This window comes from Carica papaya, chromosome 6 (genome assembly GCF_054855325.1).
Source record: "Carica papaya isolate Zhongbai chromosome 6, ASM5485532v1, whole genome shotgun sequence".
Classification (NCBI taxonomy): Eukaryota; Viridiplantae; Streptophyta; class Magnoliopsida; order Brassicales; family Caricaceae; genus Carica; species Carica papaya.
In genome coordinates, this window is record NC_142314.1 from 350,550 (window position 1) to 375,982 (window position 25,433).

Genomic DNA, 25,433 nt, shown 5'->3' on the forward strand with positions numbered 1-25,433 from the left:
TTTCTCATTCTTCAGGTTTGGTTACAGTAATTGAATTTGGGTTCAGAAATCAAGCAGAATGGGGGAGGAGGGGGGACCAAGAGCCTAAGAAGGAAGTATGCGATGTCAGGATTTTGACTTGAAACTGTAATATAATGACTGCGTCTTGGCATTTTCTAGTTATAAACACAAGAGTTTGAAAAAAGTGAACTTAAGGGTTTCTAAGTCACATGTCAGATGTGAGATGTGTCAGCCATGGCTGGATTTGTGGTGGGCGTGGCTTGGTTGGTCGTGGTTTACCTTGAGCTAAGGGTTGGTGTTGCTGCTTTTTTTTTTTCCTCCCACTCAACCTTATCTCTCTATGCAATCCCTTCGAATTACTATTATTATAAAACTGAGTGTATGGAAAGACTATTTACTTTTCATTTAGAGGTTCTTAAATTATTGTGATTATTTTAATTGTATCTAAAATGATCCTATTAGTTAAAATGGTTAAGACAGTTCACATAAGCAATGGTCATTAGCCATTCATAATCTAAAATTTTAAATCAGTATTGAAATAAAAAAGAAGTTTATGAAGAGTTCTACAATGCTAACATAATTAGGGTAAATAATTTACTTCTGATTGAACCAAAGAAATTAAAGAACACACAAACTAATCGAACACCGTCAGACCGTGGTGTTTCTGGTATAAAACTAGTGTATATATTGTACAAAAAAATTTAATATTGATGGTAGAATTTGGCTAATTACTGCATCTAAAAACTAAGAAAAGAATGTAATCGAGAGATCCAATTGGCCTCTAGTAAAACAAAAGGAAACAGTTTCTATCAGACGGCTCATGGAAGAGAAAAGGAGAGAAAAAGAAACATCAAAATTTGTCAATTTAAAATCTTCATCAGGCAATGTTAAAGTCATCATTGCATGCCCAAATAAACGGTTTTGGTGGAGGTTTATGTGCACCATATATATCTTTTTGGACCATCAACAAAATTGTCATCTTATTGCTCCATCACCATTCATTTGATTTCATTCTACAAATACTTCCAAAATTTCAGATTGCTTTGCTAAAGTGAGTGCAACAGTAGAGAACAAAGCGACAAAATTTTTTGATGAAAAACACCATTTTCTTTTGGATGCCAATAGCATTATTGCACAAGCCTAAGTTTTTGTTGTTGCTAGTTTTTTTCAGAATGATTTCGTGAATAACAGAAACACCTTCACCCAGTAGTTGTCATGAAATTTTTACTGTTTCTCTGGTTAAATGGGCTTGGATGGCTACATAACCTGCAGGTGCTATGCTAGACCAATATGTAGACAAATCTCAGTGGAGGGGTTGGTTGATGATGGTGATCACTGTTATGACAGTAACAACCTGGTTAAATCTTTTCACATTAAGAGGAATTAGGAAAATGATATGTACAATTACAACCATTAGGGTAGTATCTAAAGTGAAACTAAGTGAAAAGGCTCACATTCTGAGTCATCTGGCCCACATTAGCAGACACATATGCATATCCAATTACCCACAACTCAGGTAAAGAAATATATAGTTACTTAGTATTGAGTCACAAAGACAAGAAAGAAATTAAGGAGAATCATATAAGAGTTCGTTGCAATTTGTTGAGGGAAGTAAACTAAAAGTATTGTACGTTTGTTAATTAATGAGAGTTGTATGGGAAACACGTGGGAATATGCATAAGAATATACATTCAGTGCTGCTTGGACCCCTCAATGCAATTATATTCAATTCCTCCACTAGCTATGAAATTTCAAAGATATCATCATAAATACGGAGATTAATACAAGCGCCTTATATTTTGGAGATTGGAGATTGAATAAGCAAGCAAAATATTTTTGAGGCTGCTATTTAAAATTAATCATAGTGTACAAGTGCATATATTTGTCAAGATAGTATATATATATTTCTGCAATAAATTAAAAGCCAAGTGTGTCTATCGACATGTCCAAATCTTGAAGGATAATTTTAGGATTTATCTTCTATTGGGTGTCTAATGAAAACTTGTCTCTATCCCTATCCTTCTTCAAAACTGGCCGTGCGGTAGGTGGACAATCCTTCTAGGAAAACTATAAGGAAACAAATTTTGTGTTCTCTTTGATTTAAAATAGTTACATTCTTAACTTAAAAAGGATCGTCTAGTGCTAGAAGTTTCTATTCATGTTATAATCAAATCTCTAAATAATTATTTCAATATCAAATTGTGTAAGACTACGTAGCAAAAATTATCAGGACTACGTAAAAATGTGTATCCTCTTTGTGTGCATCTAAAATGTAGATAGGTAAATTGTTTAAAGAGTTTATAACACATGGAGTAATTAAACGAGGGTCTTGCCTCAGGATATAGAGGTACCTTGACATATTGCAGCGTAGCTATAGTTTAGAAGTTACATCATTTGGACTTTCTAGCTTCGTTTTTTCATGATTGATGGCTTGATTGGTTTGACCATGTTAGTAATTAACTCAGTTGTACTAATTTGTATTACATTTATTTAGATTAACTAAACATAATTTTCAAAATACGTACCTAATTAACCATAAACAGTATAAACCACATGACAAAATCTTGATTCTTCACTGAGTTATCATGTAATACGGCACCATATATTTTTTTGAGAGGGGAAAAAAATCAGTACTAGATGACAAAAACAGCACCAAATGTTTTGCGCGTGTTTCATACAGGTGCTGTGTGGTATTCATTTTTGGTGTCGTTTTTTATGTTGGAGTGTCAGTGTGTCCAGAATAATATCTGCTCAGCTCAGCTAAATGCCTGGAAAAAGAAAAACCAAGTTCACATGACAAAATATTACATGGGGTTACTACTGAAGCTCTTCTATCAGAGGTAATGCCAATGGATTGGACCTGGACGATCCTCTGCTGGGTTCTATTTCTTACTTAAAGCCCGCTATGTGTTTTCTTGGACTTTGGCAATTATGTCAAAAAGAGCGGTAAGTTTTTCTTAAATATTAACTAGTTCAGTTAATCTAATTTACTTCACCTTAAATGAAAAAGTTTTAAGTTATACTATCCTATGAAAAGATTAATAAATGAAAAAACTATAAGCTATCTCTCCTTGTATTATCTTTTATAGTTTTTAACTTAATAAGCTTCCTAAAAACCGTTTTACACATAAATTGGCTTATAATTGCAGTGGAGAGAGGAGAAAGTGTTAGAATTGAACCTGGGTTGAGCAGTATATGGAAATGGGAGACAGCATTGCCAGTTGGGAGATCTTTCCTTGAGCCATCCTTAAATTTTAGCAGTAGAAATATGAGATATTACCCGGACAGAGGAGTTTGATAGTATCCTGTATGTTCTTGAACTGCTTCCCCAAAAGGCTCATTTCCTTCATGATGAGAATTATTATGCTTCTTTCAGTAATTTATCCTGCAGCAGCATCTGAAAAATGCTGCATGATACATAGTGATAGTATAACTAGTTTAGATGAAGGATACTGTTACAAAATGGTAAGGTTAACAATGTTTATTGGAAGCACTGGGTAAAAAAAAAGCTGTTAAAAAATAAAGGATAATAGAAACTGAAAATATCCTTAGATAATAGTTCATTAACTTAAAATATCCTTAGATAATAGTTCATTTAAGTGAAAATTAATTTCTTACCAAAGAGATATCAGATTTAGGCACATGTCCTCTATATTTCCTGTCGTAGTATCGGGATAGTTCAATTCCTCATCCATACTTGGATCATTATGCAACTGTTCTAAGAAGAGCCAGAGATCCTCGATCCTCTCCTCCACCCGTTAAACTTTCTACTAGAAATGCAGATATAGAAAGAATATTTCAGACAAAAAAAATGAAAAACTAAAAATCAATAAGCATTCAGAAAGCCCAAGAGATGCCATATTCTTCGGTTTTTTCTTTTTCATAAAAGCATTAGTGAAGAGTCAAGACCAATTCCAGGGAAGAGAAGGAGAATGCTACCTGATAAGAGATGTTAGGTGTTCGCCAGAAAAGACCTAAGAGGAAGATGATAGGTGATTATGACAATGACAAACAAAACTACTCAAATAACTACAATAGAAGGAAAAAAGAATTCATTTTCTTTAACTTTTCTATGTAGAGGTAATGGAGCCCCTTGCAAAGCAACCTTCAACTCTACAGTATCTTAATAGGATGCATAAAACACTATGTTAGGTTCATAATTGTTATGGGTTTGACATACCTCGTCAAGCTCTGAAAATCTTCCTGCAAGATTAATCAGGTATTTCCATACCCCATTGACAGCATAACTTCCTAATGCCCCAGGTCTTGAAGCATTATATGGGAATCATGTACGCTGACTTTCATCTTCTGCAAAAGAATATACAGGATTTTCATGGAGTTCTGCAATCAGCAAGACTAGCATTGAATATGTAAACTCCGCTCTCAAGTGCGATCTATCATTAGAAGTAAATACATGAACCCCATTGTCAACATACACCCAGCTACAACCAGCAAACTTCCTGATATCCTTCCTTCTCATCTGCTTCCTTATACGGCCCATCTCTGCCCAGTTTCCTTCTGCAGCATAGACATTAGCCAACTGCACATAACGAGCTCCATTATATCCCTCCAATCTTAATAGCTTCTCCTCTGCTTCTTTTGCAAGTTCAGCATTCCTATTTAGCTTGCAAGCATTCAGAAATGCTCCCAAGATTACAGCGTCCTCTTCCATAGGACTAGCTTTCATGAATGCAACTGCCTTTTCTAGTTGATTAGCTCTTCCATAGAGATCAATCATGCATGCATAGTGGTCAGCCTCAGGCAAAATGTTATAGTCTTCTGACATGGAATTGAAGTATTTTTCTCCTATTTCTACTAAACCACGGTGTCGACAAGCTGATAGGATTGCAACAAAAGTAGCCTCATCAGGCTCAAATCCTTTGTCCAACATTTGCTCAAACAGTTGGATGGCTTCAACATCCTGCCCATGATGGGCATAACCAGCTATGATTACATTGTAAATGATAGTATCCCTTTCAGTAACCTCCCCAAAGACCTTTTCAGCATATTCTATATTTCCACATTTTGAATACATATCAACAACTCCACTCATCAACTTTTTACCCAGCTCTACCCCTGATCTCAATATGTAAGCATGAATCTGCTTTCCAGGATCCAATGCAGCTTGTAGGACACATGCACCAAGCAGACTAATAACAATTGAAGCATCAGGAACCATTGCTTCCTTAGTTCTGAATTCATCTAAGAGTTCAAACACAGCATCACATTGCTGGGATTTGACATAACCTGAAAACATTGCTGTCCAAACAACAGAATTCTTCTCTGATAATGAATCAAAGACCCTTCGAGCCTCTACCATATTAACTTCTGATGAATACCCTACAATCATTGAAGTGATTGAAAAAGAGTTCCCAACCCCATATGCAACGTGCACTGACTCAGCGTACTTCATATTTCCACACTTGCAGTAAACATCGACAATGCTACTGCTTATAAACGGATTTGAATATAAACCATTCTTCAAAACCAGAGCATGCACTTCTTTTCCAAGCTGCAGATTTCTCAAAGAAGAACAAGCACTTAAAACAGTAGCGAAAGTGTGCTCATTCCATCTAAATCCTTTATCTGCCATACTAACAAACAACCTTAATGCTTCCTTCTCATAACCATTCTGTACGTAACCCCAAATTATCGTGTTCCAAGACACTGTATCATTCAACTCTGGATCCGTACAGAATAGCTTCAGAGCCATTTCCATGTCACCTTGCCTACAACATGCCGCCACCATTGCATTCTTAGACACCGCATCAACTATCCCTTCACGAACATTATCAAACATCCTAGTAACCTCTTTGAAGCACCCACATTTAGAATACAAGTCCACTAGAGAACTCACCCCGAACCCACTTAAATCATTACCTGTTTTCACCATAAAACAGTGCAACTGTGTTCCATAACGCACCATCAATAACCTTGAGCAGAGGTTAAGCATTGTGGTAACAGTAAACTCGTCAATTTTAATTCCTTCACGGCATCTTTGCATTCCCATGAAAAACTGAATTGCATCATTCTCGCAACCATCAGCGCTGGCATAACCGGCCAGCATTGAGTTGTAGGTAACTAAATCTCTTTGAGAAGCAGCATCGAATAATGCACGCGCTTGTGCCAAGTCCCGGGATCTTATGTGGGCGGAGATTATAGCATTCCAGGAGAAAACATTCCTCTCAGTCATTTCATCGAACAGTTTTCGAGCTTCAGGCAAAAGACCATGTTTGGAGTAAAGGTGAACAAGTTGATTCAGGGTGAAGATAGCTGGTTTTATACCAGCTTTTATGGCGTGGACGTGGTATATAAGACCATCTTTCAAGCACCTCATGTACGTATACAGAGACAAATATGTCGATATACAATATGACGATGCTTAGGATTCACAGAAGAAGAGCAGAATGGTGCATTATGACAGCTTCTGAACGTTGTTTTCTGCACTAAATGAAGACGGTTAAGCGCTCTAAAGGAGTTCGGTACCTTGGTTTGAATGGAAGCAAGCGGGGAACAGAAAAGAGAGAGAAGCCTCTTCCCCTTTTTCCCTCCCTTTTCCCCCATTTTTTTTATTAATATTATTATTTATTCATTTAAATTTTTGAATTAATTAAAAAAACCTAAATATATTAAATAGATATCACATAATTTTTTTTTAAAAAATTTAGATATTATAATAACTTATTTTTTTAATTTATTAATTTTTTATAATGATACTAATTTTTATTCAAACATAGTATTAAAGAAAAAACTAATAATTAAATATACTGTATATTCTAAATTATATATTTACGATAAGCAGTCAATTTTTTAAATAAATATCTTCATATGAAATTTGATATGGTAAAAGAAACTATTAAAACTATGTTTAGAACATAAAACGAGACGCGATACATAATTTTCGAAGTAAATTATGTATACGTATGGTAATAAATGTCATCGTAATGCTTTTGTTGCGAGAATCAAGTAACTCTTGTTTTCTCTTCTCCCACCCCTTTCTTCCTCAGCTTTTAAAACATATTTCTCATGCTGCAACTGCTGCCAGTGTTCTCAAAATTAGACTTCAAAGTTTCCATCAACCTACAACACTTGGCCAGTTCGAGTAATCTGCAGTTCAAGTTAGAGCATGGACTGGCAAGACACAATTTTGGCAGCAGAGTATATAGATCGTGCATCGTCTGCATAAAAGAAAACCAACAAGATTGATCATTAGAACTGAACATATAAAGTTTAATGGATCTCTGTATATATACATATACATATTTGTGTGTGTGTAATTATGTATGTTAATCATAAGAACTGCGTACAAATACATACCTGCAATAGAAGCCAAATCAAATACAGAAGGCACGTTGGTCTCTGCTTCTACTGCAGCTTTGGCTGCTGCAACACCAACTGCTAAACTTTGCAGAGCATCTAAGCCATTGCATAGAGAAGCAAGCATTCCCCCAACCAAGCAATCACCAGCTCCTGTAAGCCTGACTACTGATGCAGGCAATGAAGGAAGATGCACAGCAAAAAAATGAGAACTTCCCGGGAAGCACTTTAAAGGACAGGTTGATGCCACAAGTTTATGAAGCTGTGAACCATGAATATGATGTTTGGTTTTCCCCAGCCCAGCCTTCAGGAAACTAGATTCTCCTTTTGTGCAAAAGAATACTCCATCAGGACCAAGAGTCACAATAACTACTTTGATGCCCTTCTCCAGAAGGACACAGATTGCTGGTTTTAACATTTGGAATAAATAATCTACCGAGTATTTATTTCCAGCAGCTTCGTTTTTTATTCGATGAAATACCTCCCTTGAGGACAAAGCATTTGCCATTGCTATGAGCTCATCTTCATTAGGGGAAGCAAAAGTTACCTGTAAAACATCTATGTATCACATTCTTCTGTGTAAATTCTTTCTAAATAAGGAAAAAAAAAAACTCAACATCTAAGATTAGGATGGTCTTTCTCAATCAATTAAGTAAATAAGATTCGAGCAGGATAAAAGACCCAGAAGATAATTAAAATCACACATCAAGTCTACTCCAGTCAAGCTCTCCAACAAATAGCAGGGTTGATTGTAAGTTCCAAAATATTCTTTTATCATGCTTCAAAAGGGAGTTAGATATTAAAATTGCTAAATGCTAACTCATAAGGGGAAAAGACTTTACTACAGAATTCATGATGTGAGTATTATTTGTAAATTTACTCTCTGGCTTTCCCTAAATGGGACCCACAAACTCTAGAGACAGTGAGAGCCCCCAAACAACTAACCATGTTTACTCTCCAGAAGCATTTGGCTCCAAAATTACATGTGTAGAAATGAAGCACTTACATACTCTCTTATTGGAGCAATTCTTCTAGATTTTGCAAATGACACAGGCTCAAACCAAACTGGAACATTAGATTCTGCAGCCACTGCAGGAAAAACAGAGAGAAAGCAAAATGAGTACATGGTTGAATACAACAAAAACACATTACACTACAAGCATGAATTTGAAATCCAATTAGCTAATAGAATCTAAAGGAGAAGCTAAACATACATCTGCAAGAAGCCTCTAAGGCAAGAGGGTTGAGGTTTGCATCAACCATCAATACTGGAGCAGAAGATATATTGTACTTGAATTGCAGGATCCACTCTGGAGTTAGAAATCTTTCCTGTTTCAAGCTCATCAAAAAGCCACTTAAAGTCCTGAAGCCACTATATGTAAGTTTAAATATTTCGGCAATATGCTACTGTATATGAGAACAATTTAATTGGCAGATACTTACTATTGACTCCACGCTTGCAACACCAGCTGCAACTTCTCCATTGATGTCAATTATATTGCACGCGACAGCAGTACTGATATCTTTCTGCCTCCGAATGCCTGCTTCAAAACTAATATTGCCCAATAATAAACCAACAAGTTCACCACCAAATGAAGAATTCCTACTGAAAATTTTTATGGAAATTTATTAAGTTGCAGATAAGGATTGAAATGAGGAAACTTGAAATGTTTCCCTCACAGTGCTTTTGTCATTTGAACTACGTTCATTAAGTTCTCTGGATCATTAGGGATACAATAAGTACGATGTTGTGAAGAATAACTCTATATGCAATTCAAGTTTATCAAAAGTGTAAACTTCCCAATTTATTAAAACCATAAATTCATTTTACAACCAAAACCACCTCTCAATTTAGTACATGTCCCCAAAAAGTACTGGATGAGAAATTTTCAAGCAATCAATCATTGCTTTACATCTAAAATTGATGTCAAACTGAGATATGTAACACTAGGATCCTATGTCTTCCACTAAAAAGATAACAAATCAAAGCAAGTAGGTTATTCATCCTGACCATCTAGAAACTATTAGGCTTTACAGTTTTGCATCTTAAGAGTCGGAAAATATTGGTGATGTTTTTACAAAGATAGCAACAAAAACAATTCAGTTTAGTGCACATAGCAGTGTGTACCGTGATAAATAATTAAAGTATATGAAGTTGACATGGCTGACCTCTGGTGGATAACTTGATAGATTTCCAATGCTCCAACAACAAATTCCCTAGTAAGAGAAATATATCAGTTCAGGAAGAACCTATATCAGCTATGACATATGCAATGATCATTGAATAACATCGAATGATACACTGAGTAGGGATAAATTCATCAATGGATGACAGACTTTTGTACAATAATGCCCATTAACACCCAACAGCCCCCGTGTAACACCCAACAAACAACCCCGTGATTCAATTTCTTCAATTAACTACTAAAATGTCCTCGGTGTATATATATATATATATATAATCAATAATAATTTCAATATCTGAATCAAACCAAGTATTAATTACAGATCTATGTAAATAATTCAAGGCATGACTGGAACTGATTGAAACATGAAAATGATGATCTAATTCTACAAAAAAAAATAGTTTAATAATAAAGAAAAAGTTATGATTTGAACTGAATAAGAATTGAACTAAGCAGGAAGTAAGTATCAATCTAGTTTTATTTTGCTTCTGTGAAAGCCATAAATCATCCAGGATATTCAGCGAAAGGGAAAGTAAGAAAATAATGAAGAGAGAAAGAATACCCGCCATGTCAACTCCCACAGCACTAATCATGAAAGGCCTGGTTCCAAGCTTTGACATACACTCAGCAACATTTCTAGCTACACCTCCTAGCACGTAATCCACCTGAAAAAATTCCCCCAACGTGAGATTTTCTAAAACAATGTACTTTTATTTATCTTTTTTCACATTTCCACCATTAGAAACTAATGAAATTTTGCAATCAACTGCTACCACATTCCAATAAAATTCAAATGAATTCGATGATTCGTCATATGGATTTTGGCTTGATTTTCACCATAGGCGAAAATAATTGCAGCAAAAGGACTCATTAATCAATTCCAAACGGGTAAACGAAAATAAATTCTCACTGGATTATCTATACATGCGTGAATAACTAAAAAACCAGTAAAATTAATCGATATCGTAGATAAGAGAAATGGTAGGAAGAGATATAACCTTGCCTGGGGTTGTGGTTCTGGGATTCGCAGGGCCTGAAGGAGTTCCATGAATATCCAACACCATTCCCCCTATGATCACAGCTTCTTCGCCTTCATCCCTCGTTTGCCTCTCGACACTGCTTTCTGTTTTTCCTCTCTTTCCACACATTCTCAGTTCAAGCAACAGCAGTCAGCAGCAGTAACCCCGATAGACTCCTGCTCCGCTGTTCTGTGTCTCCTCTTATGTGCTGTTCTTTTTGCAGAGCCCATCAAATAGGAGACCAGGCCAGATGGGTTAAACATTGGGCCTTACATCGTCTTTGTTGATTTTGGGCCTGAAATACTCTGAGCTTGTTTAGGTTCTCAGTTTTTTTGTCATTGTCGTGGTAATTTGTACGGAACTTTGCAGGTCGAGTTCAAACAGTTTAATTTCCTTCCTTCAAAATCAAATTCAAACCCTTTTCTGTTAAAACTCTAATTGAAGAATCGTTGTGTCAATGGCTCTTCCTAGTGAGGTTAGTGAAATACACACTCTGATTTCATTAACTACTTCTCGTTCTTTTCAATTTATCCACTTATACTCTTCGTTGTCTTCCTTTGTTTACTTTAATCCAGTTAGGATTTTAATCTCTTCCATCTTCACTGCAAGTTTGCTTCGGAATTATTTGAGGAAATTTTATAATTATTGGATGATTATGCTTTTTGGGGGAGTTACAAATACAGCGTAGAAAATACTAAGAGTTTGCTAATTTGGAATCTTTCTAAAACTTTGCCCTTGGAAATTTCTCATGGAAATAGAGGGAGTTGTAAACTGGTTTTTAGCCATGCAAGCGTTTTGGCTATAGCAATGCAAGAAGATGACTGCTAAAGTGATCGTATGTAATTTCTTAATTTAGAAGGGATTCATATTTCAGTATGATTGTTAACTGTTTCAACATCTTATTATTCTTGAGATGATTTCCCTGTTAATATAATAAGCAATATTTATACGTGTAGGTATACATGTAACCTAAATTTTTTTTCTATTATTTGCGATTTTTTGGCTGTTTGCTTGCATTGTTGGACTGTTCTGAACCATCTTGCTGAGAGCACGCATTTCGTACATATTTCTATGATTTACACTTCAATATGATAATTGCTTTGCTCGTAAAACATTTCAAGGAATAGAATTTGCATATGCATGTTAGGATTGGTGGCATTGACCTTTGATCTTTCATGCATATGCTAGATGATAATCATCTTTAATTGATGCAGGTTGGCTTGCGAGTGCTCTTTTGTCCACTTGGCTCCAATATTGTTATCCGGACTGCATGGTGCGACGCCTAATTTTATGATTTCAATTCTTTTCTAAACAATATAGATTGATTGAAAACAGATGAACGTGTACCAATGTTGAAATAATAGTCCGTGGCTGCTTCTCTATATCCGTTTTATGCAGCTGTTCTTTGGGAACCACCTTACCTGCCTATTCAACATTTAAAGCTATCGAGAAGAACGACCAAGACCAACAACGAAAGTGGCTTGTGTATTGGGCAGGTGAGTGTTGCTTTTGGCACCTTTCCATATGTATTCATACACCTTTTAGACCATTTTCCTCAAATAACAAAGGCAGATGTATAAAGGTTGTTGTTTTTGGCTAATTAGTTTAGGATTTGTCTATTTGTCTATAACTAGCTAACATGACATCGTGGCTCACTTATATACATGTAAAATGTAAGCATTTTATTTTTTTTTATCAATTATATATATTTAGCTTTTAAAATTTGTACATATATATCCTAATATAAAACTCACAGTTAGAATAGTAATTACGAAAGTGAAAGGTAAATATATTTCCAACCGTAAAAAGATTCACTATTTTAATGATTTTAGCAGCATTAGTTAATTTGCCATTGACTGCAATCTACGTTTTTACTACTTGCAGTTTATGGATCCTTCAGTGTTGTAGAAGTGTTTGCAGACAAAATCCTCTCATGGTACATTTTTTCCTCCTTATACATCTGATTTCTTTTATGTTTCTATTTCCATTATAAAGTTTGGAAATGATGTCCATTTAACTTCTCAATTATGTGGTTGTTGGAAGTCCCAAGTTTTTATTGTAATTTCTTGGACATGATAAACTACGTTTTCCAAACATCCTGTTTTAACTTTGTTTTATTGTCTTCCATTGCTTCTGGGAAGCATGATAAGCAAGTAGAGATCAGTTTCAAAGATGCTGATAGCCTGTAGCCCCAGTAGTAGTAGCAACAAATACCTAATTTTGTTTTATCCATATGTGGGGAAAATTTAGATGCTCTCTGACGACACATGGGATCAGAATCCTTGAAAATAAAGAAATTTCTTGTTTTAACCTGCACTATGGTGAAAGTCATAACCGAACCTAGTGAACTTGAAGGTCCCTTTCCATCTGAAAATTATGACCTGAGGGAGTGTCTGTTCTTTGATTTTTGTAATTTCTGAATCTGTCAGAGAAATATTTTTGTAGGTGGACTGTGTTTTCTTCTGAAATCAGTTGCATTATTACGAAGATATCTTGTTTCTGGTTAACATTAGATGACTTTATTCATTTTCTAAAATTAGTTTCCTGTAACGAACTCACCTAGTACAGTTGATTATATCGTCCCCTCTTCTCTAGGGTGGGGGTTCCAGTCTTACAAATTCTCCCTAGGGCTAGCAAAAGGACGAGTGAATTTATGGATCGAATATTTCTTGAAATGCGATTCAACTATTTTTCAAAGTTTTAGCACCATATCGTTTTGTTATTCATATTGCTAACTGAAAACCTTCATTTTCCCTTTGTTACTTCGCCAGGTTTCCTCTCTACTACTATGTGAAATTTGCTTTTCTAGTTTGGCTGCAGCTTCCATCTTCTGAAGTAAGCTTTACTATTGCTGCTTTTTCTCAGATGACATTATTTTCTATACCTGTCATGAATTGCTGCATTTAAGATATTTATAGTTCTCAGGAAATGAGCGCTTCTCATTCTCTTTCTCCTAAACGTTAAAATGACATTACTCTGGTACCTAGCCATGTGGCAAAAAAGGAAAACAACCGGGACATCTTCACATTTTGAAGCTTTGTTTAACTACTCTAAGTTGAACTCCTCGACTGTTTAACAGGGAGCAAGACAGTTGTACATGAGCCATCTCCGCCCTTTCCTCTTGCGGCATCAAGCTAGATTGGATCATATTGTGGAGCTTATATATGGTCAAATGGTGAGAATTTTATATTATTAGATATATAATCATGGAAGAAAATTACCGTGTTAGAAATGAACTGTTAGGGTTACCTGCTGGTTGGCTGAAATCTTTAATTCATTGACAAGGGATGAAGACTGTGAGCTTGCCATACCATGAACCTCTTCCTGCATCTTCCCACTTCCTCTCAAAGATAATTACCTATTAAAATGGGTACCATTTAAAACCGACTAATGCATTGACGCATTTTAGTTACCGCATTTCCTATTAAGACCTGGTCTAATGAAGGTTGTAATGATTTTTAACATCCCTTTTGTGTGAAAGAAATCTGACAGATTACTTTGCAGAATAAATTCATTAATGCCCACCAAGAAGAAATCCGGTTCATGAGAAATATTGTTCTGAAAATCTTCACATCAGGTATGGAATTTTGTTGATGAATTGGCATTAAGATACTACGTAACAATATTACATTTTCTTTTCACTATCACATTATGCATTTTGGTAGCATATTGTATAACCATTGATAATGTACTGTATGATATGAAAAGAGTACAAAAGATGTCACTCCATTGTGCCTTGTTTAGTGCATGAAGTACTGGACTGATAATGTGTTCTGTTCAAAATATTCACAATTTGTGCCAGAATCTAGTAGTTAGAATTTTTTTTGTTTCCTGATTCAGTACACATTCTTGTCAAGAACCAAGTTTTTAAGCTATGAAACATTGTTAGCAGGCAGTATTATAATAACTTGTACGGTATATTAGACAAACCGCTGCCTTCAAAAATTCATAAAAATGTCTGCAAGAGTCTAAGAGAGTAAAAGCACAATTTCTTTCAATATGTTTTTGGGATGATACTTCTATTACTTCTTCTTCTTCTCATCTTTCCTTGCTTCCTCATTCACTTCTGGGTTCAGCATACCAAATGGTTCAGGGTAATACTCATCAGGAACCGAGACACTCGACTAGTTCCTTCCAAGGCAATTCAAGACGATTACTAGATTCATCATCAGACCGGGAAGACTGATTATTTCTTCTAACGAGCATACTCTGTCAATTTTTTGTCTCAAAATTCTCTCTCTTGTTTCACTAGCCACGCACAGAATACTTTGCTGGAGGTATAGCAGAGTTTTCTCTAGCTGGGGAGTACTGGATGGAGATGTAAGTAAGATCTTTCTGGTGAAGCTGGCATACTCGGCTGTTAATTTAGATCGGTTCATGAACGGGGAAGCTTTTTTTTGTTAATTATGAATGGAAAGTATAAGATTAGATGTAAAGAACCCTAGATATAAATATCCATTTGCATTTGCTCTTCAACTGAGTTCTATTCTCCATGGTGCATCCGGAGACACAAGATCTTAAACTATCATGTAACGTTGTGTAACTACTTAATAATATTTTATAATAAACTATGTAATTTTTGTATTATAATTATTTAATATTTTGTAGCATATGAATTACTACCCGTTAGAATTATATTTGAACCCTACTGGTTCGGCTGTAATCATTATATGATAACAGTGTATATACAAATTTTCGTAGTGTCTATATCTATTCCCTTTTGAGCAAGTAGGGGAAAAGGAGAACCAAAATTTTTATTCTTTTGGATGAAAAACTAAAATTAAAAACAAAATCCGACCAACACATGCTGCCACCTTTTCTCTGTGATCCACATTTCTTTCGTCAACAAGTTAACAACAAAAACCTGTGTAATTACAGATAACCTACATATACTACATATACATATAATGTTACGTCTAAGTATATTTCTGTACGTACACATCTAAAAGTAAAAAAAAAAAGAAAAGGAAAGAACTCCGTTGATTTTGAAGGCAGACTATTGGACCGAAATTATACGTCCTAAATTAAGAGAAATTGAAGGAAAGAGAAGCGGCCATGAATTGTCGTCGAGAGAAAATCAGAAGCAGCTCACTGTCAAGGCCATCGAGGATCTCAATAGCAATAGCAATAGGGATCTCGTTTGGCTGCTTCTTCGCCTTCATTTTTCCTCGAGGAATCCTGTCGCCACTCTCTCTCAATTCACCCAGACTTCATTACCGCAGATCTGCTGTATCCAATCTCGTATGTTTCCTAACTTTCACTGATTTTCCTTGATGTTCGCAGTGTCGACAATACATGCATTACCTATTCTGAAAACTAATATGTGCGATTGTGTGTGTTTATATGATAGGAGTATAGAACCTGTAAGGCCTCACAGACATGATGTTTTCACCTATATCGTAATACTTGACATGCATGCACAATTTTAAGTTTAGTTTACATTCCTGCGTGGAAGCTTTCTCTTATCTTCGAATATATATACACACACACACATAAATGTGAGTTTATGTATGTTTTGCCTTCTAGATTGTACCGACTAAATGTGAGACATCGGTGCGACCCAGTGCCTTAAAAGTGAAAGCACAGCTTGTGATGGCATCTGAGAGAAATGCCGTATTGAAAAGGCAAGTCAAGGAGCTCTCTGCAAAGCTAACATTGGCTGAACAGCTGAAAGACATTGCACAGAAACAAATACTGTCGAGGGAACAGCACAAAGCTGGACCTTTTGGCTCTGCCAAAAGCCTAAGAATAAATCCTACTTCACCTGATGAATCTGTGAACCCAAGATTAGCAAAAACATTACGGAAAATTGCTGTCCAAGGAGAGCTCATAGTTGCACTGGCAAATTCCAACATGAAAGAAATGTTAGAAGTTTGGTTCACCAGCATCAAAAGAGTTGACATACCAAATTATTTGGTTGTTGCTCTGGATTCCGAGATTACTAGCTTTTGCCAATCAAAGAGTGTTCCTGTTTACGAGACAGACCTGGATAAAGACATTGATACCGTTGCAAGGACGGGAGGTGCTCATGATGTTTCGAGATTGAAATTCCAAATCCTGACAGAGTTCTTGCAACTGGGTTACTGTATACTCGTCTCAGATGTTGCAGTCGTGTATTTGCAGAACCCATTTGATCACCTCTATAGAGATTCAGATGTGGAGGCTTTGAGCGACGGTCATAGTAATAGGACTGCTTACGGGTTTGATGATGTCTTTGATGACCCTGCAATGGGTTGGGCAAGATATGCTCATTCAATGAGGATATGGGTTTATAACTCAGGTTTCTTCTACATCAGACCAACAATCCCTGCAATCGAGCTTCTAGTTCATGTTGCTGACCGGGTTTCTAGGGAGAAAACATGGGATCAAGAAATTTTCAATGAGGAACTGTTTTTCCCTTCAAATCCTTACTATCATGGACTTCATGCATCCAGGAGAAGTATGGATTTCTATTTGTTTATGAACAGCAAGGTCCTGTTCAAATTTGTGAGGAAAGATGCCAACCTAATTCGCAGGATCAAGCCGGTAATTGTTTATGTAAATTACCATCCTGACCAGCTCCCTAGGATGAAAGCAATTGTGGAGTTCTATGTCAATGGCAAACAAGATGCATTGAAACCTTTCCCTGATGGTTCAGACTGGTAGGGAAAGTTTCTGCTTGATAATCAATTATATATCCTCTGAGTTTCTCTGGCTAGCTTCTAGTTTCAAAAGGGTTACAAAGTGTCAGAAAGAACATGTATATATCCAACAAAAAAAAAGCATCACAAATTTTTCTAGATCAATCTACAGCTGTTCATGAACAAATTATATCCACCGAAAGAAAGTGCGGAATCTATATGCTATTTCTAGAATGTGAATAAAAATGTGGATACTTGCAAATAAGTTAACACTTCTTTTTAGTTCATCTGCTCCAAATATGAACTTAAAACTTAATCTCATAAGGCATACCACTTGGCCGAACACTAATCAACACTCTAAGAACAATTGCTTTATAGTATCATACAACAGCCAAGAGCTCATTGTAGAAGTTAGCCTCTTTTAGAAGGGTATATCCCAAATTTGATCAAATCTCCATTATGTGTATAAAAGAGATAAAAACAATATTCGGTTATTCCGACTCATTTTAGTTAAATCAATGTCAAAATAAGAAAAATTGGCTATTGATTTCACCAATTTGACACTCAATGTTACTCACATATACTTGTTGATGTGGACCGAAGTTACCTTCAAGTTAGCAAGAGCAAGCTTTCTAGCTCATACAAGAGTGATGTGCCATCAAATCACAGTCTTTGCGGTAACATTGTTTTTATCTGATGAGCCCTGGGTTTCATTTCCAGCATTGTGCAAAAATATTTTTTCGAAACAAGTAAATGATACCATCTAGATAGCCCAGACACAGCATCCACCTCACATCCAGAAAGAAAGGAGGAAAAAGAAAGAGAAAACATTCCTGTGGGAAGAACCATAACCATCATCATATCCACTTCTAATTTTGCCTGATTTATCACCTAAAAACCTGAAACTTTATGAGTTTCCTTAAGAGTACTTCTCTAAGCTCTAAGTCCCTCTTATCTGAAGCCATTTTTTCTTTCTTCAGAATCATCCATGTGGTAACCTAATCATACAAAAAAGATGAATTATACAAAAACACTGAAATTGTTTTAAAATATTAAAGTGCTTTTCCACAAACAGACCAGTACATATGGACTACAAAAAAAAAGGAAAAAGGGTTGTAATGAAATGTTCACAGCTCTAAGCTTACTACAAGAGCGCACACAAAATGAGACAACAGACATAAAGAAAGATGATTGATTTTTGGATTCCCCACTGCTGATCTAAAGTCAAATGTTGAAGAGAAGTACGATATTGCTTAGAGTTCATTGTCTTAAGACTTAAGGAGCTTTCAAATTCAAAGCCAATTACTTGGTTTGCCCATAAAGAAGAAAATTATTTCACAACTCAATTTGGTGCCAATTACAAAATCAATACATCCTACTCAAGTAACATATCTGTTAGCAATCAGGTTATCATCTGTTAAACAGGTTGTGACATGCGCAGAGGCTAGCCAATCTAGCTGAGCATGTATAATTGGTTACTGTTCCTAATAAAAACAGGATGGTCATTATCAATATGTTTATGTAAATAAGCGTGTTTCAAAAATTAAAAGAAACATGCCTGCAGCATGGGCAGATATGACATGGATTTAAGAAGGTTTAAGGGAGAAAGTACCTGAGTCAAAACAACTGATTGTTTTTTACTAGATTTAGCAGGTCTCATGACTTCCTTAACCAGTGTTTGGTTAGGAGGTGCAGAGGCTGCCTTAATTTCCTCTTTCCCTATTTTGTTCCCTAGCATGCAAATTAAATGTGCCTCCTTGATTCTGATTTCTTGTTTAATGTTGAACAGTATGAAGAGAAATAAAAAGAATAAAAATCAAGAGCAGTGGCATTTGTTGTTAGAGCTGGCACTACTTGAGCTAGACAGAAGGATCTAACTTAGTTTTGAATAAAAACGAACAGTTCTAATGAGGTTATCAATATTGTCAAGTCTAAAACTGAGGTCAGACATAGTGACTTCAAACAAAAATTCTCAAGTCTGAAATAATTTCAGGTTCCTAAAACTTGAATAACGTGTTCAGCTTATTACACAAGTATACCGACCACTTTTTCCAGTAAATTGTTATTGTCATCTTACTCATCCATTTCAGCATCTTAAACTCCTCATCTATGTCTAAACCGTCAGCATTATCATACTATGCAAACTCTTCTACTGATCTCGAATCCCAGGAAAAAGGGATTGCATATCTCGCAAGCCACTGGGTACGGTTCTACATACTTGAATAACCAACTTGAAAACAAACCTGAAATATACGCTTCCAAATCTCCTAAATTCATATTTTCATAACTTTCCTGCAAAGATTTGATTGATAGGGGAAAATTAACCAACGAGCTTATAAGATAACAATGAGAAAACATGCAGATCTCCGGCAGAAAATTTGAATTAAAAATAATAATAAAACCCGTCGATTCTGGTAAACGAATTGTTAGGTAGACAAAACTTAAGTCTCAATAAGAGTATGGAAGACATTGAAGCAACTTAACCAGGAAGGAAGGTATACAACAGGCGAAACTTCGAGTTCATTTATAATGGAGACCAAACACATATATATTTACAAATATACAGAGCGTATGCACACAAACCACATATATATACACATACATATACGTACGAGGAATATCTACGTATATATGCGGAGGGAGACACCTGAGTCGATGGCGCGAAATGGAAAATCGAAAGAGCAGAGAAGGCGAGGTGGGGCGGGTAGGAGATGACAGAAAAGCTTTATATATATATATATATTGCGGGCTGCTCGCGTTTTATTTAATATAATATTATTTATTATATACTTTTTTATTATCCAAAATAATATTTTTAGAGTAAAAAAATTCAATAATTTTCTAAAAAAGGTATTTATTTATGAATTTTTAATACAAAAATAAACTTTAAATATTTATCACGTATAGTCCGAGGTGTATTTATTTATACATTTTGGTATTACGATAAATTTAAAATATTTATCACATATAAGTCAATGTATTTTAATAATTAATTGAAATAATTATTTTCATATAATTAATAAATTTAATTAAATTTTTTTATAAAAAAATCTATAGTGGGTGTCAATAAATATATAATTAATATTTTTGGTCACGTGTATACATTTGCCTTTTGTATTTAATCGATATGGAATTAGATCACCTAGCAAATTATATATACATATATAATTTATGATTAATTAAAGAGTAAATTTTTATTTATATTGTTGAGAGTTTTAAAATTTTTTTATATTTATAATTTATATAATGCATGATTTAAATGTTTAATTTATTTTATTATTATATTTAAAAATTATTTTAAAAAATTGAGAAATTACCCTTTTTCAACTTTACTTACATGTATGTATATATGTTGATTGATAAGTGTAAATTAAATAAATAATTAGTGGGTATTTTTATATAAATATAAATATGAAATCCCACAAAATACTCCAAGAAAAGTCAGTCAAAGTGACTGCTCACAAAAAGCACATCTAATCTTTCGTCTTTATTTTAAAAAAGAAACAAAATTAAATTAAATTTTTGTTTGTAATTTTTTGTAATTTCATCGTCTCTCTCTCTTAATTGAACTCCGCAAAACAGGACACCAGTCGCCAGTTTCTGCACTCCAAGCAACAGCTTTTATTTTCTATTGTTATTAACATAAACAAGAAACCAATAAGCTCCAGATTTTCACTCCGCGCTCAGGTTTTCTCCTCCGTATTCGAGCTCTTCCAATGGCTGCCCTGCATCTCGGTTAATAAGCATTTATCCCTTCACACTGTCATGTGGGTCATGATTCTTCTCTCAAAAAAGGTAAATGGGTTCTTAGGATTCTCAGGTTTCTTTTCTGGGTTTTGCTTTATCTTCATAAATTTCTTTTTGATTTGCAGTTTTTTTTTTTTTTTTTAACCTCTCATGTGCTTAGCTTAATTTCTTCATTTCTTGTGGTTGGCGGCTGCTTTTGGCTCTTTGTCAGTTATTATGTTCTAATTATAGGTAAGATTGGTCTGTCAACTGTTGTATACTTTTTATTTTCTAAATCTGACAAGGCAAGGTTCGTTGAAATATTTGTTTTTTTTTTTGTTTATTTCTTTTTCCTGTGTGAATGTAGATAGTTCGTTACCAGAATGCCAGTAATCTTCTTGATTTTTGACTGGACGGAGAATACATTCTTGTACTTTCTCTGTTCTACAGACTTGAAACTTCATGAACTCCAGAAATGAGATTCTAATCTTAAGTTGGTCTTACACGAATGCCAGAGTTGAGCTTGAAGTAAGATCTGGGTTGGACAGGATTATGGATCTCTATGAGAACATGGCTCCCGGGTTCAATCCATATTCTGGGACTAAGAACCGAATGATGGATGTGTTTCATTTACGTCCCAGAAATGAAGTAACCTTGATTATTTTCTTTTTCCTTGATGTCTGCAGATGTTAATAAAAACTTGAACTTGCTATTTTCCGTGTACACCCAGTTGTAGATTGGAGTTTCTCTAAATCCAGATCATTTTCTTAGGATAGTATGTATTCGGATGATGCTATTGAAGTTGCCCTTTGTGGAAGGACTTAGAGTTTGCTGCATTTGGTTTCCACTTCATGTGACTGAATTTCCGCTTATCAATTTAGATCATTCCAAAATTTTGTAAAGGATGGAGGGAGGGAAAGTAAAAATTTATTGTAGCAAGTGATCAAGTCCGAATAGGTTGTGATCCAACATGATGAGAAATTCAGTTCAGCGGTGTGGATCTCAGAAGGCCTATATGGACTTAAATACGCACTTACTTGTAAATAAAAAAAATATACATTTATTCTAAGAGGTTAAGAATATCATTGGCAATTTCTTTTGTTACAGACAAAATATAATTGAAAAGGAATTCTTAGATAAATGATGATCTGGAAGACATCTAATTAATTAAGAAGATGTTTATAGGACTTTAAAGGTGAGTGTGTTTTATTACAGATACAATTAATTTATGTTTCTTCTGATCAATCTTTTTATTATGAATTACATCTCGATCTCACGTATGCTTCTTTTTGTTGACTAGAGTGATCAACATGGTTTGTAAAGAGTGGATTCCCCGACTAGAATAGAAAGAATAAAATGGTTATTTGGAAACCTTTTATTTTTGGATGTTGGAAACAGGGATTGAACCCCACTAATAAATATTTGCCCCTACTGTCTTTGGCAGTTATGACTAGACCTTTCTATAGAAAAATGAGAAGTTCCTTTACTTAGTACTTTGATACGTTTGGATTCAATTCTAGGTTCATGTCCATTAGAACTCAAAAGTTTCTATACTTTTGATGAATGACTGAGAGGTAAGGGAGTAGAAATTTTGTGAACAGTTTGTTTATTCACATTTATTCTATATAACTGAACTGATTTGAGGTTGTTCAAAATTTTTATTAGATGAAGAACTTCAACTGCTACTTTTTTGTTTTAAAGTTCAGTCTTCAGTAAACAATATTTTATTGAAGATCTTCTTCAGTGAATAATAGACTCCAACATTGCTCATGTAAATTGGAACCATAGAACTGATGGATCAGTGGGTTCCTGCTTTAAATATTCTGTTGTGAGACGAAATTTTACTATAACTTCTTGTCCTCTATTTTTCCCCTAATGGAATGTTGATATTGTGTTTTCATACCTGCAGGTTACAACTAGGGATTGACTGACCCTGGTAACCTGGCTTCAGGGATGAACATGGAACCAAGAGCAAAGAATGGCTGGCACTCTATTGTGCCAATTCGTTTTAGAGGAAGTTCTGCCACTCGTTTTTGCATGTTCCCGAAAGTGAAATTGGCAGGCTCTAGTCCAGGAAATACTCCTGTTTACCTAAATGTTTATGACTTGACACCCATTAATGGCTATGTCTATTGGGCAGGGCTGGGCATATTTCATACTGGGGTGGAAGGTTGGCTTCCTTCCCATATTCTATTGTTTTCGTTCCAAAACCTTTTTTAACGACATACCTTGTAATAGAGTGTTCTTCTTCCATCTAAAACTATAATGCATTTGAGGTTTCTATTGAATTTCAACTGAAAGTTATGTTGTCCCTATCAATGTCTATTCCTAAAGCATGTATTGACTGAAGGAATTTTAGCTTTACTATTTCTAGCCCTCCTTTCTAAAGAGATATGCATTTTGTGGGCAATGTCATTGCCAAGTCATGACATGGTATCGGAATGATATTGCCATTCAGTCTTCATTGATTTTCTAGTGTCTTCTACTTGAAAAATCTAATACGCAATGCATAAGATAATAAACTTAAATCCATTTTAATTTTCTTCAAGTTAGATCTGATAAAAAATTGGCATGGTTCACTGAAATCCTAATATTTGGCAAGAGAATTTGTATCTCATTTTCCTTCAATTTTTTTTGTCTGAACAGCTTGCACGAACTGTACATGCTACCCTTTCCTTGCCATGGCTAGGTCCATCCCTCGAGGAAAAATTCTTGGTTTCATCTAATGCATAAATACACACCCACATGAGCCAGAGAAAATAAAAATTTGCAATCCTGCATTTGTAGGTTATTTTTTTATTGTCCCTATTCACAATGCAGATGCTTTTCTATCCCCAGTGTTCGGTTGAATTGAAGAATTCTTCGGTAGTTGGGTGTGCATGTGAAATGTGAATTAGCATGTTGCCAACATAAAGTCATAATAATGTATATGTAGCATGAATTTCTAATCCTGCACCTAAGTCATTCCCTTATTCAGAATGCATATGCTTTTCTGTTCAGGAAAGATTCCTGGTCCAGTTGAATTCAACAATTGTTTGGTATTTGTGTGTGCATGTGGAATGTGATTTTATATATTGCCAACATAAAGCATACCAACGGACATGGAGAATGAGTATATATTTCCAATCTCTACTTTCTTCCTAAATGATACAATATTTTCAGGATGTTGCCAATGGTTTCTGATTGTCCACTGTGCCCGCTTACAGTTCATGGTGTAGAATATGCCTTTGGAGCACATGACTTCTCAGCAAGTGGCGTCTTTGAGGTTGAACCACGACAATGCCCTGGGTTCAGATTTCGGAAGTCAATATTCATGGGGACAACATGTTTGGATCCTATCCAGGTCAGAGAATTCATGGAGCAGCAATCTGCAAGCTACAACGGGGACACTTATCATTTGATTGTCAAGAATTGCAACCATTTCTGTGAGGATATATGCTATAAGCTGACTGGGAACCAAATACCAAAGTGGGTAAATCGGCTTGCCAGAATAGGTGCTTGACACATTTTTTCACGCAAAATTTTCTTTCATGAGCATGAGTATTTTGGCTGAATATATTGGATACTTTGCAAACGCTTCTCGAATCAGGGGAGTGACTGTAAATGGATAGATTATACAGAACTTCTCCATACCTCATGCTACATCTCTACATGGAACTCCAGCTTTTGCAGGATACACATTTTGTGGTTCATAAGGCATCAAGTTCTCATATCATATTATGATATAACTCGAACCTAAGCTTCCTATAAAATGGTTGCCTAATTAGAACTTCAATTTCATCGTCTGCTTGCATCTTCAGTCAGTCATCTCAGGAGCATTAGTATGCTCCTGTTTATTTTGCTTCTGCCTTGTGTTTGTTTCAAAGAATATTATCTTTGTCATTTGAAGGTTTTTCTTATCCATTTACGCCATGCTTGTAGGTTCACTTTGCAACTGTATACTCCCTGAGTCTCTTAAAACGTCCACAGTTCGACATGATCCAAGTTTCCAAACACGTAATAATGAAAAAAAGAGACTAAGAACTACCTTCAGTTGCTTGTCATCAATCTCAATGCCTCAGAGGGAAGTATCAATGTCTTCATTGTTTCTACACTCTCACTATAAGGGCTGCCTACCTCCATGGGAGTTGAAGAGATCCAAGAATGGTTCCGTGAAGCAAGGATGAGAAAACTATAGTTCTTAGGAATCACATTCCGTCTCAAAATTTGAACAAGGGAGGCTGTGCATGCGTGTAGTTTCTTGTATTTGAAAAAAGGGCTGTATGATACGTGTTTGTTTTGCGTTTTCGCTAGCCTCTGTGCTTGTGAAGTTTGCCGATTGTCTTTGTAGGTTGTATTCTGATGGTAGATGTTGATTTGCAGGATCATGTACTCATGCTTCACGAACAACATAGATTTCCCAATTGTTTCCATAGTCCTGTTAACAGATGCTAGCTACTCTGTACCTCCACCTTCAATTCAATTCCAGAGTCATGTTTTATATCCTCCTCTTTGTTTTGATTGTTTTCTTTTTCTTTGTTCAAGAATTAACTCTTTGTTTGGTAGAAAAGTGTTAGTGTGATTTG

At 35.3% G+C, this 25,433-nt stretch overlaps 5 protein-coding genes and 2 long non-coding RNA genes across 16 annotated transcripts; 4 read left to right on the forward strand and 3 right to left on the reverse strand.

The window, feature by feature from the left end:
• Positions 1 to 580: 580 nt before the first annotated feature.
• LOC110813719 (LOW protein: PPR containing-like protein) lies at positions 581 to 6,579 on the reverse strand. Of its 4 annotated transcripts, none has more exons than XM_088206452.1 (5): positions 4,181 to 6,579; positions 3,940 to 3,974; positions 3,619 to 3,767; positions 3,180 to 3,407; positions 581 to 1,335 (listed from the first exon to the last, which is right to left on the reverse strand). In XM_088206452.1, exon 1 carries the CDS (start codon positions 6,335 to 6,337, stop codon positions 4,286 to 4,288), a length of 2,052 nt encoding a protein of 683 aa, XP_088062578.1. In that variant the 5' UTR covers positions 6,338 to 6,579; the 3' UTR covers positions 581 to 1,335; positions 3,180 to 3,407; positions 3,619 to 3,767; positions 3,940 to 3,974; positions 4,181 to 4,285. The 4 variants fall into 4 exon arrangements, with proteins under 4 accessions (XP_088062578.1, XP_021896653.2, XP_088062579.1 ...); XM_022040961.2 differs by lacking the exon at positions 581 to 1,335 and adding an exon at positions 2,466 to 2,768; XM_088206453.1 differs by lacking the exon at positions 581 to 1,335 and adding an exon at positions 2,466 to 2,768 and having other exon boundaries at positions 3,619 to 3,770.
• LOC148253158 (uncharacterized) lies at positions 2,762 to 3,370 on the forward strand. Its single transcript, XR_015812869.1, has 2 exons — positions 2,762 to 2,946; positions 3,150 to 3,370. It is a non-coding gene; the product is annotated as an uncharacterized LOC148253158 (long non-coding RNA).
• Positions 6,580 to 6,752: 173 nt separating the features above from the next.
• Positions 6,753 to 10,729, reverse strand: LOC110813720 (pfkB-like carbohydrate kinase family protein). Of its 2 annotated transcripts, none has more exons than XM_022040962.2 (8): positions 10,502 to 10,729; positions 10,066 to 10,168; positions 9,487 to 9,534; positions 8,761 to 8,858; positions 8,532 to 8,646; positions 8,324 to 8,406; positions 7,318 to 7,864; positions 6,753 to 7,178 (listed from the first exon to the last, which is right to left on the reverse strand). In XM_022040962.2, exons 1-8 carry the CDS (start codon positions 10,649 to 10,651, stop codon positions 7,120 to 7,122), a joined length of 1,203 nt encoding a protein of 400 aa, XP_021896654.1. In that variant the 5' UTR covers positions 10,652 to 10,729; the 3' UTR covers positions 6,753 to 7,119. The 2 variants fall into 2 exon arrangements, with proteins under 2 accessions (XP_021896654.1, XP_088062581.1); XM_088206455.1 differs by having other exon boundaries at positions 10,507 to 10,715.
• A 116-nt stretch (positions 10,730 to 10,845) lies between these two features.
• LOC110813721 (HVA22-like protein k) lies at positions 10,846 to 15,132 on the forward strand. 2 transcript variants are annotated; one of them, XM_022040963.2, is made up of 8 exons: positions 10,846 to 10,997; positions 11,737 to 11,795; positions 11,921 to 12,018; positions 12,407 to 12,458; positions 13,294 to 13,357; positions 13,602 to 13,697; positions 14,027 to 14,099; positions 14,599 to 15,132. In XM_022040963.2, exons 1-8 carry the CDS (start codon positions 10,980 to 10,982, stop codon positions 14,706 to 14,708), a joined length of 570 nt encoding a protein of 189 aa, XP_021896655.1. In that variant the 5' UTR covers positions 10,846 to 10,979; the 3' UTR covers positions 14,709 to 15,132. The 2 variants fall into 2 exon arrangements, with proteins under 2 accessions (XP_021896655.1, XP_088062583.1); XM_088206457.1 differs by lacking the exon at positions 10,846 to 10,997 and adding an exon at positions 11,174 to 11,357.
• Positions 15,133 to 15,327: 195 nt separating this feature from the next.
• LOC148253159 (uncharacterized) lies at positions 15,328 to 19,846 on the reverse strand. Of its 3 annotated transcripts, none has more exons than XR_015812868.1 (3): positions 19,755 to 19,846; positions 17,750 to 19,434; positions 15,328 to 17,220 (listed from the first exon to the last, which is right to left on the reverse strand). It is a non-coding gene; the product is annotated as an uncharacterized LOC148253159 (long non-coding RNA). The 3 variants fall into 3 exon arrangements; XR_015812867.1 differs by having other exon boundaries at positions 15,328 to 17,223; XR_015812866.1 differs by having other exon boundaries at positions 15,328 to 19,434.
• LOC110813672 (arabinosyltransferase RRA3-like) lies at positions 15,578 to 17,211 on the forward strand. The gene is made up of 2 exons (XM_022040904.2): positions 15,578 to 15,763; positions 16,049 to 17,211. Exons 1-2 carry the CDS (start codon positions 15,578 to 15,580, stop codon positions 17,165 to 17,167), a joined length of 1,305 nt encoding a protein of 434 aa, XP_021896596.1. The 3' UTR covers positions 17,168 to 17,211.
• Positions 19,847 to 20,655: 809 nt separating the features above from the next.
• Positions 20,656 to 25,350, forward strand: LOC110824400 (deSI-like protein At4g17486). Of its 3 annotated transcripts, XM_088223244.1 has the most exons (5): positions 20,661 to 20,937; positions 21,101 to 21,120; positions 22,778 to 23,038; positions 24,075 to 24,362; positions 24,790 to 25,350. In XM_088223244.1, the coding sequence occupies exons 3-5, from the start codon at positions 22,822 to 22,824 to the stop codon at positions 25,032 to 25,034; spliced, it is 750 nt and encodes a 249-aa protein (XP_088079370.1). In that variant the 5' UTR covers positions 20,661 to 20,937; positions 21,101 to 21,120; positions 22,778 to 22,821; the 3' UTR covers positions 25,035 to 25,350. The 3 variants fall into 3 exon arrangements, with proteins under 3 accessions (XP_088079371.1, XP_088079370.1, XP_088079369.1); XM_088223245.1 differs by lacking the exon at positions 21,101 to 21,120 and having other exon boundaries at positions 20,656 to 20,937; positions 24,075 to 24,336; positions 24,790 to 24,929; XM_088223243.1 differs by lacking the exon at positions 21,101 to 21,120 and having other exon boundaries at positions 20,663 to 20,937.
• The last annotated feature ends 83 nt before the right edge of the window (positions 25,351 to 25,433 follow it).

What these genes read in the sequence shown, in the direction of transcription:
- LOC110813719 (XM_088206452.1), bottom strand. Translation starts at nt 6,337, where the DNA reads ATGAGGTGCTTGAAAGATGGTCTTATATACCACGTCCACGCCATAAAA.
- LOC110813720 (XM_022040962.2), bottom strand. Translation starts at nt 10,651, where the DNA reads ATGTGTGGAAAGAGAGGAAAAACAGAAAGCAGTGTCGAGAGGCAAACG. An exon ending in TATCAAGTTATCCACCAGAG is followed by an intron (nt 8,859 to 9,486) that starts GTCAGCCATGTC and finishes GTTTTGAAGCAG; the next exon opens with GCATTCGGAGGCAGAAAGAT. An exon ending in TTGCAAGCGTGGAGTCAATA is followed by an intron (nt 8,647 to 8,760) that starts GTAAGTATCTGC and finishes AGCTTGAAACAG; the next exon opens with GAAAGATTTCTAACTCCAGA.
- LOC110813721 (XM_022040963.2), top strand. An exon ending in ATTGTTATCCGGACTGCATG is followed by an intron (nt 11,796 to 11,920) that starts GTGCGACGCCTA and finishes CGTTTTATGCAG; the next exon opens with CTGTTCTTTGGGAACCACCT. An exon ending in GCAGACAAAATCCTCTCATG is followed by an intron (nt 12,459 to 13,293) that starts GTACATTTTTTC and finishes TTACTTCGCCAG; the next exon opens with GTTTCCTCTCTACTACTATG.
- LOC110813672 (XM_022040904.2), top strand. Translation starts at nt 15,578, where the DNA reads ATGAATTGTCGTCGAGAGAAAATCAGAAGCAGCTCACTGTCAAGGCCA. An exon ending in GATCTGCTGTATCCAATCTC is followed by an intron (nt 15,764 to 16,048) that starts GTATGTTTCCTA and finishes TTTGCCTTCTAG; the next exon opens with ATTGTACCGACTAAATGTGA.
- LOC110824400 (XM_088223244.1), top strand. Translation starts at nt 22,822, where the DNA reads ATGAACATGGAACCAAGAGCAAAGAATGGCTGGCACTCTATTGTGCCA. An exon ending in ATTTCATACTGGGGTGGAAG is followed by an intron (nt 23,039 to 24,074) that starts GTTGGCTTCCTT and finishes GCCCGCTTACAG; the next exon opens with TTCATGGTGTAGAATATGCC. An exon ending in AAATCGGCTTGCCAGAATAG is followed by an intron (nt 24,363 to 24,789) that starts GTGCTTGACACA and finishes CCATGCTTGTAG; the next exon opens with GTTCACTTTGCAACTGTATA.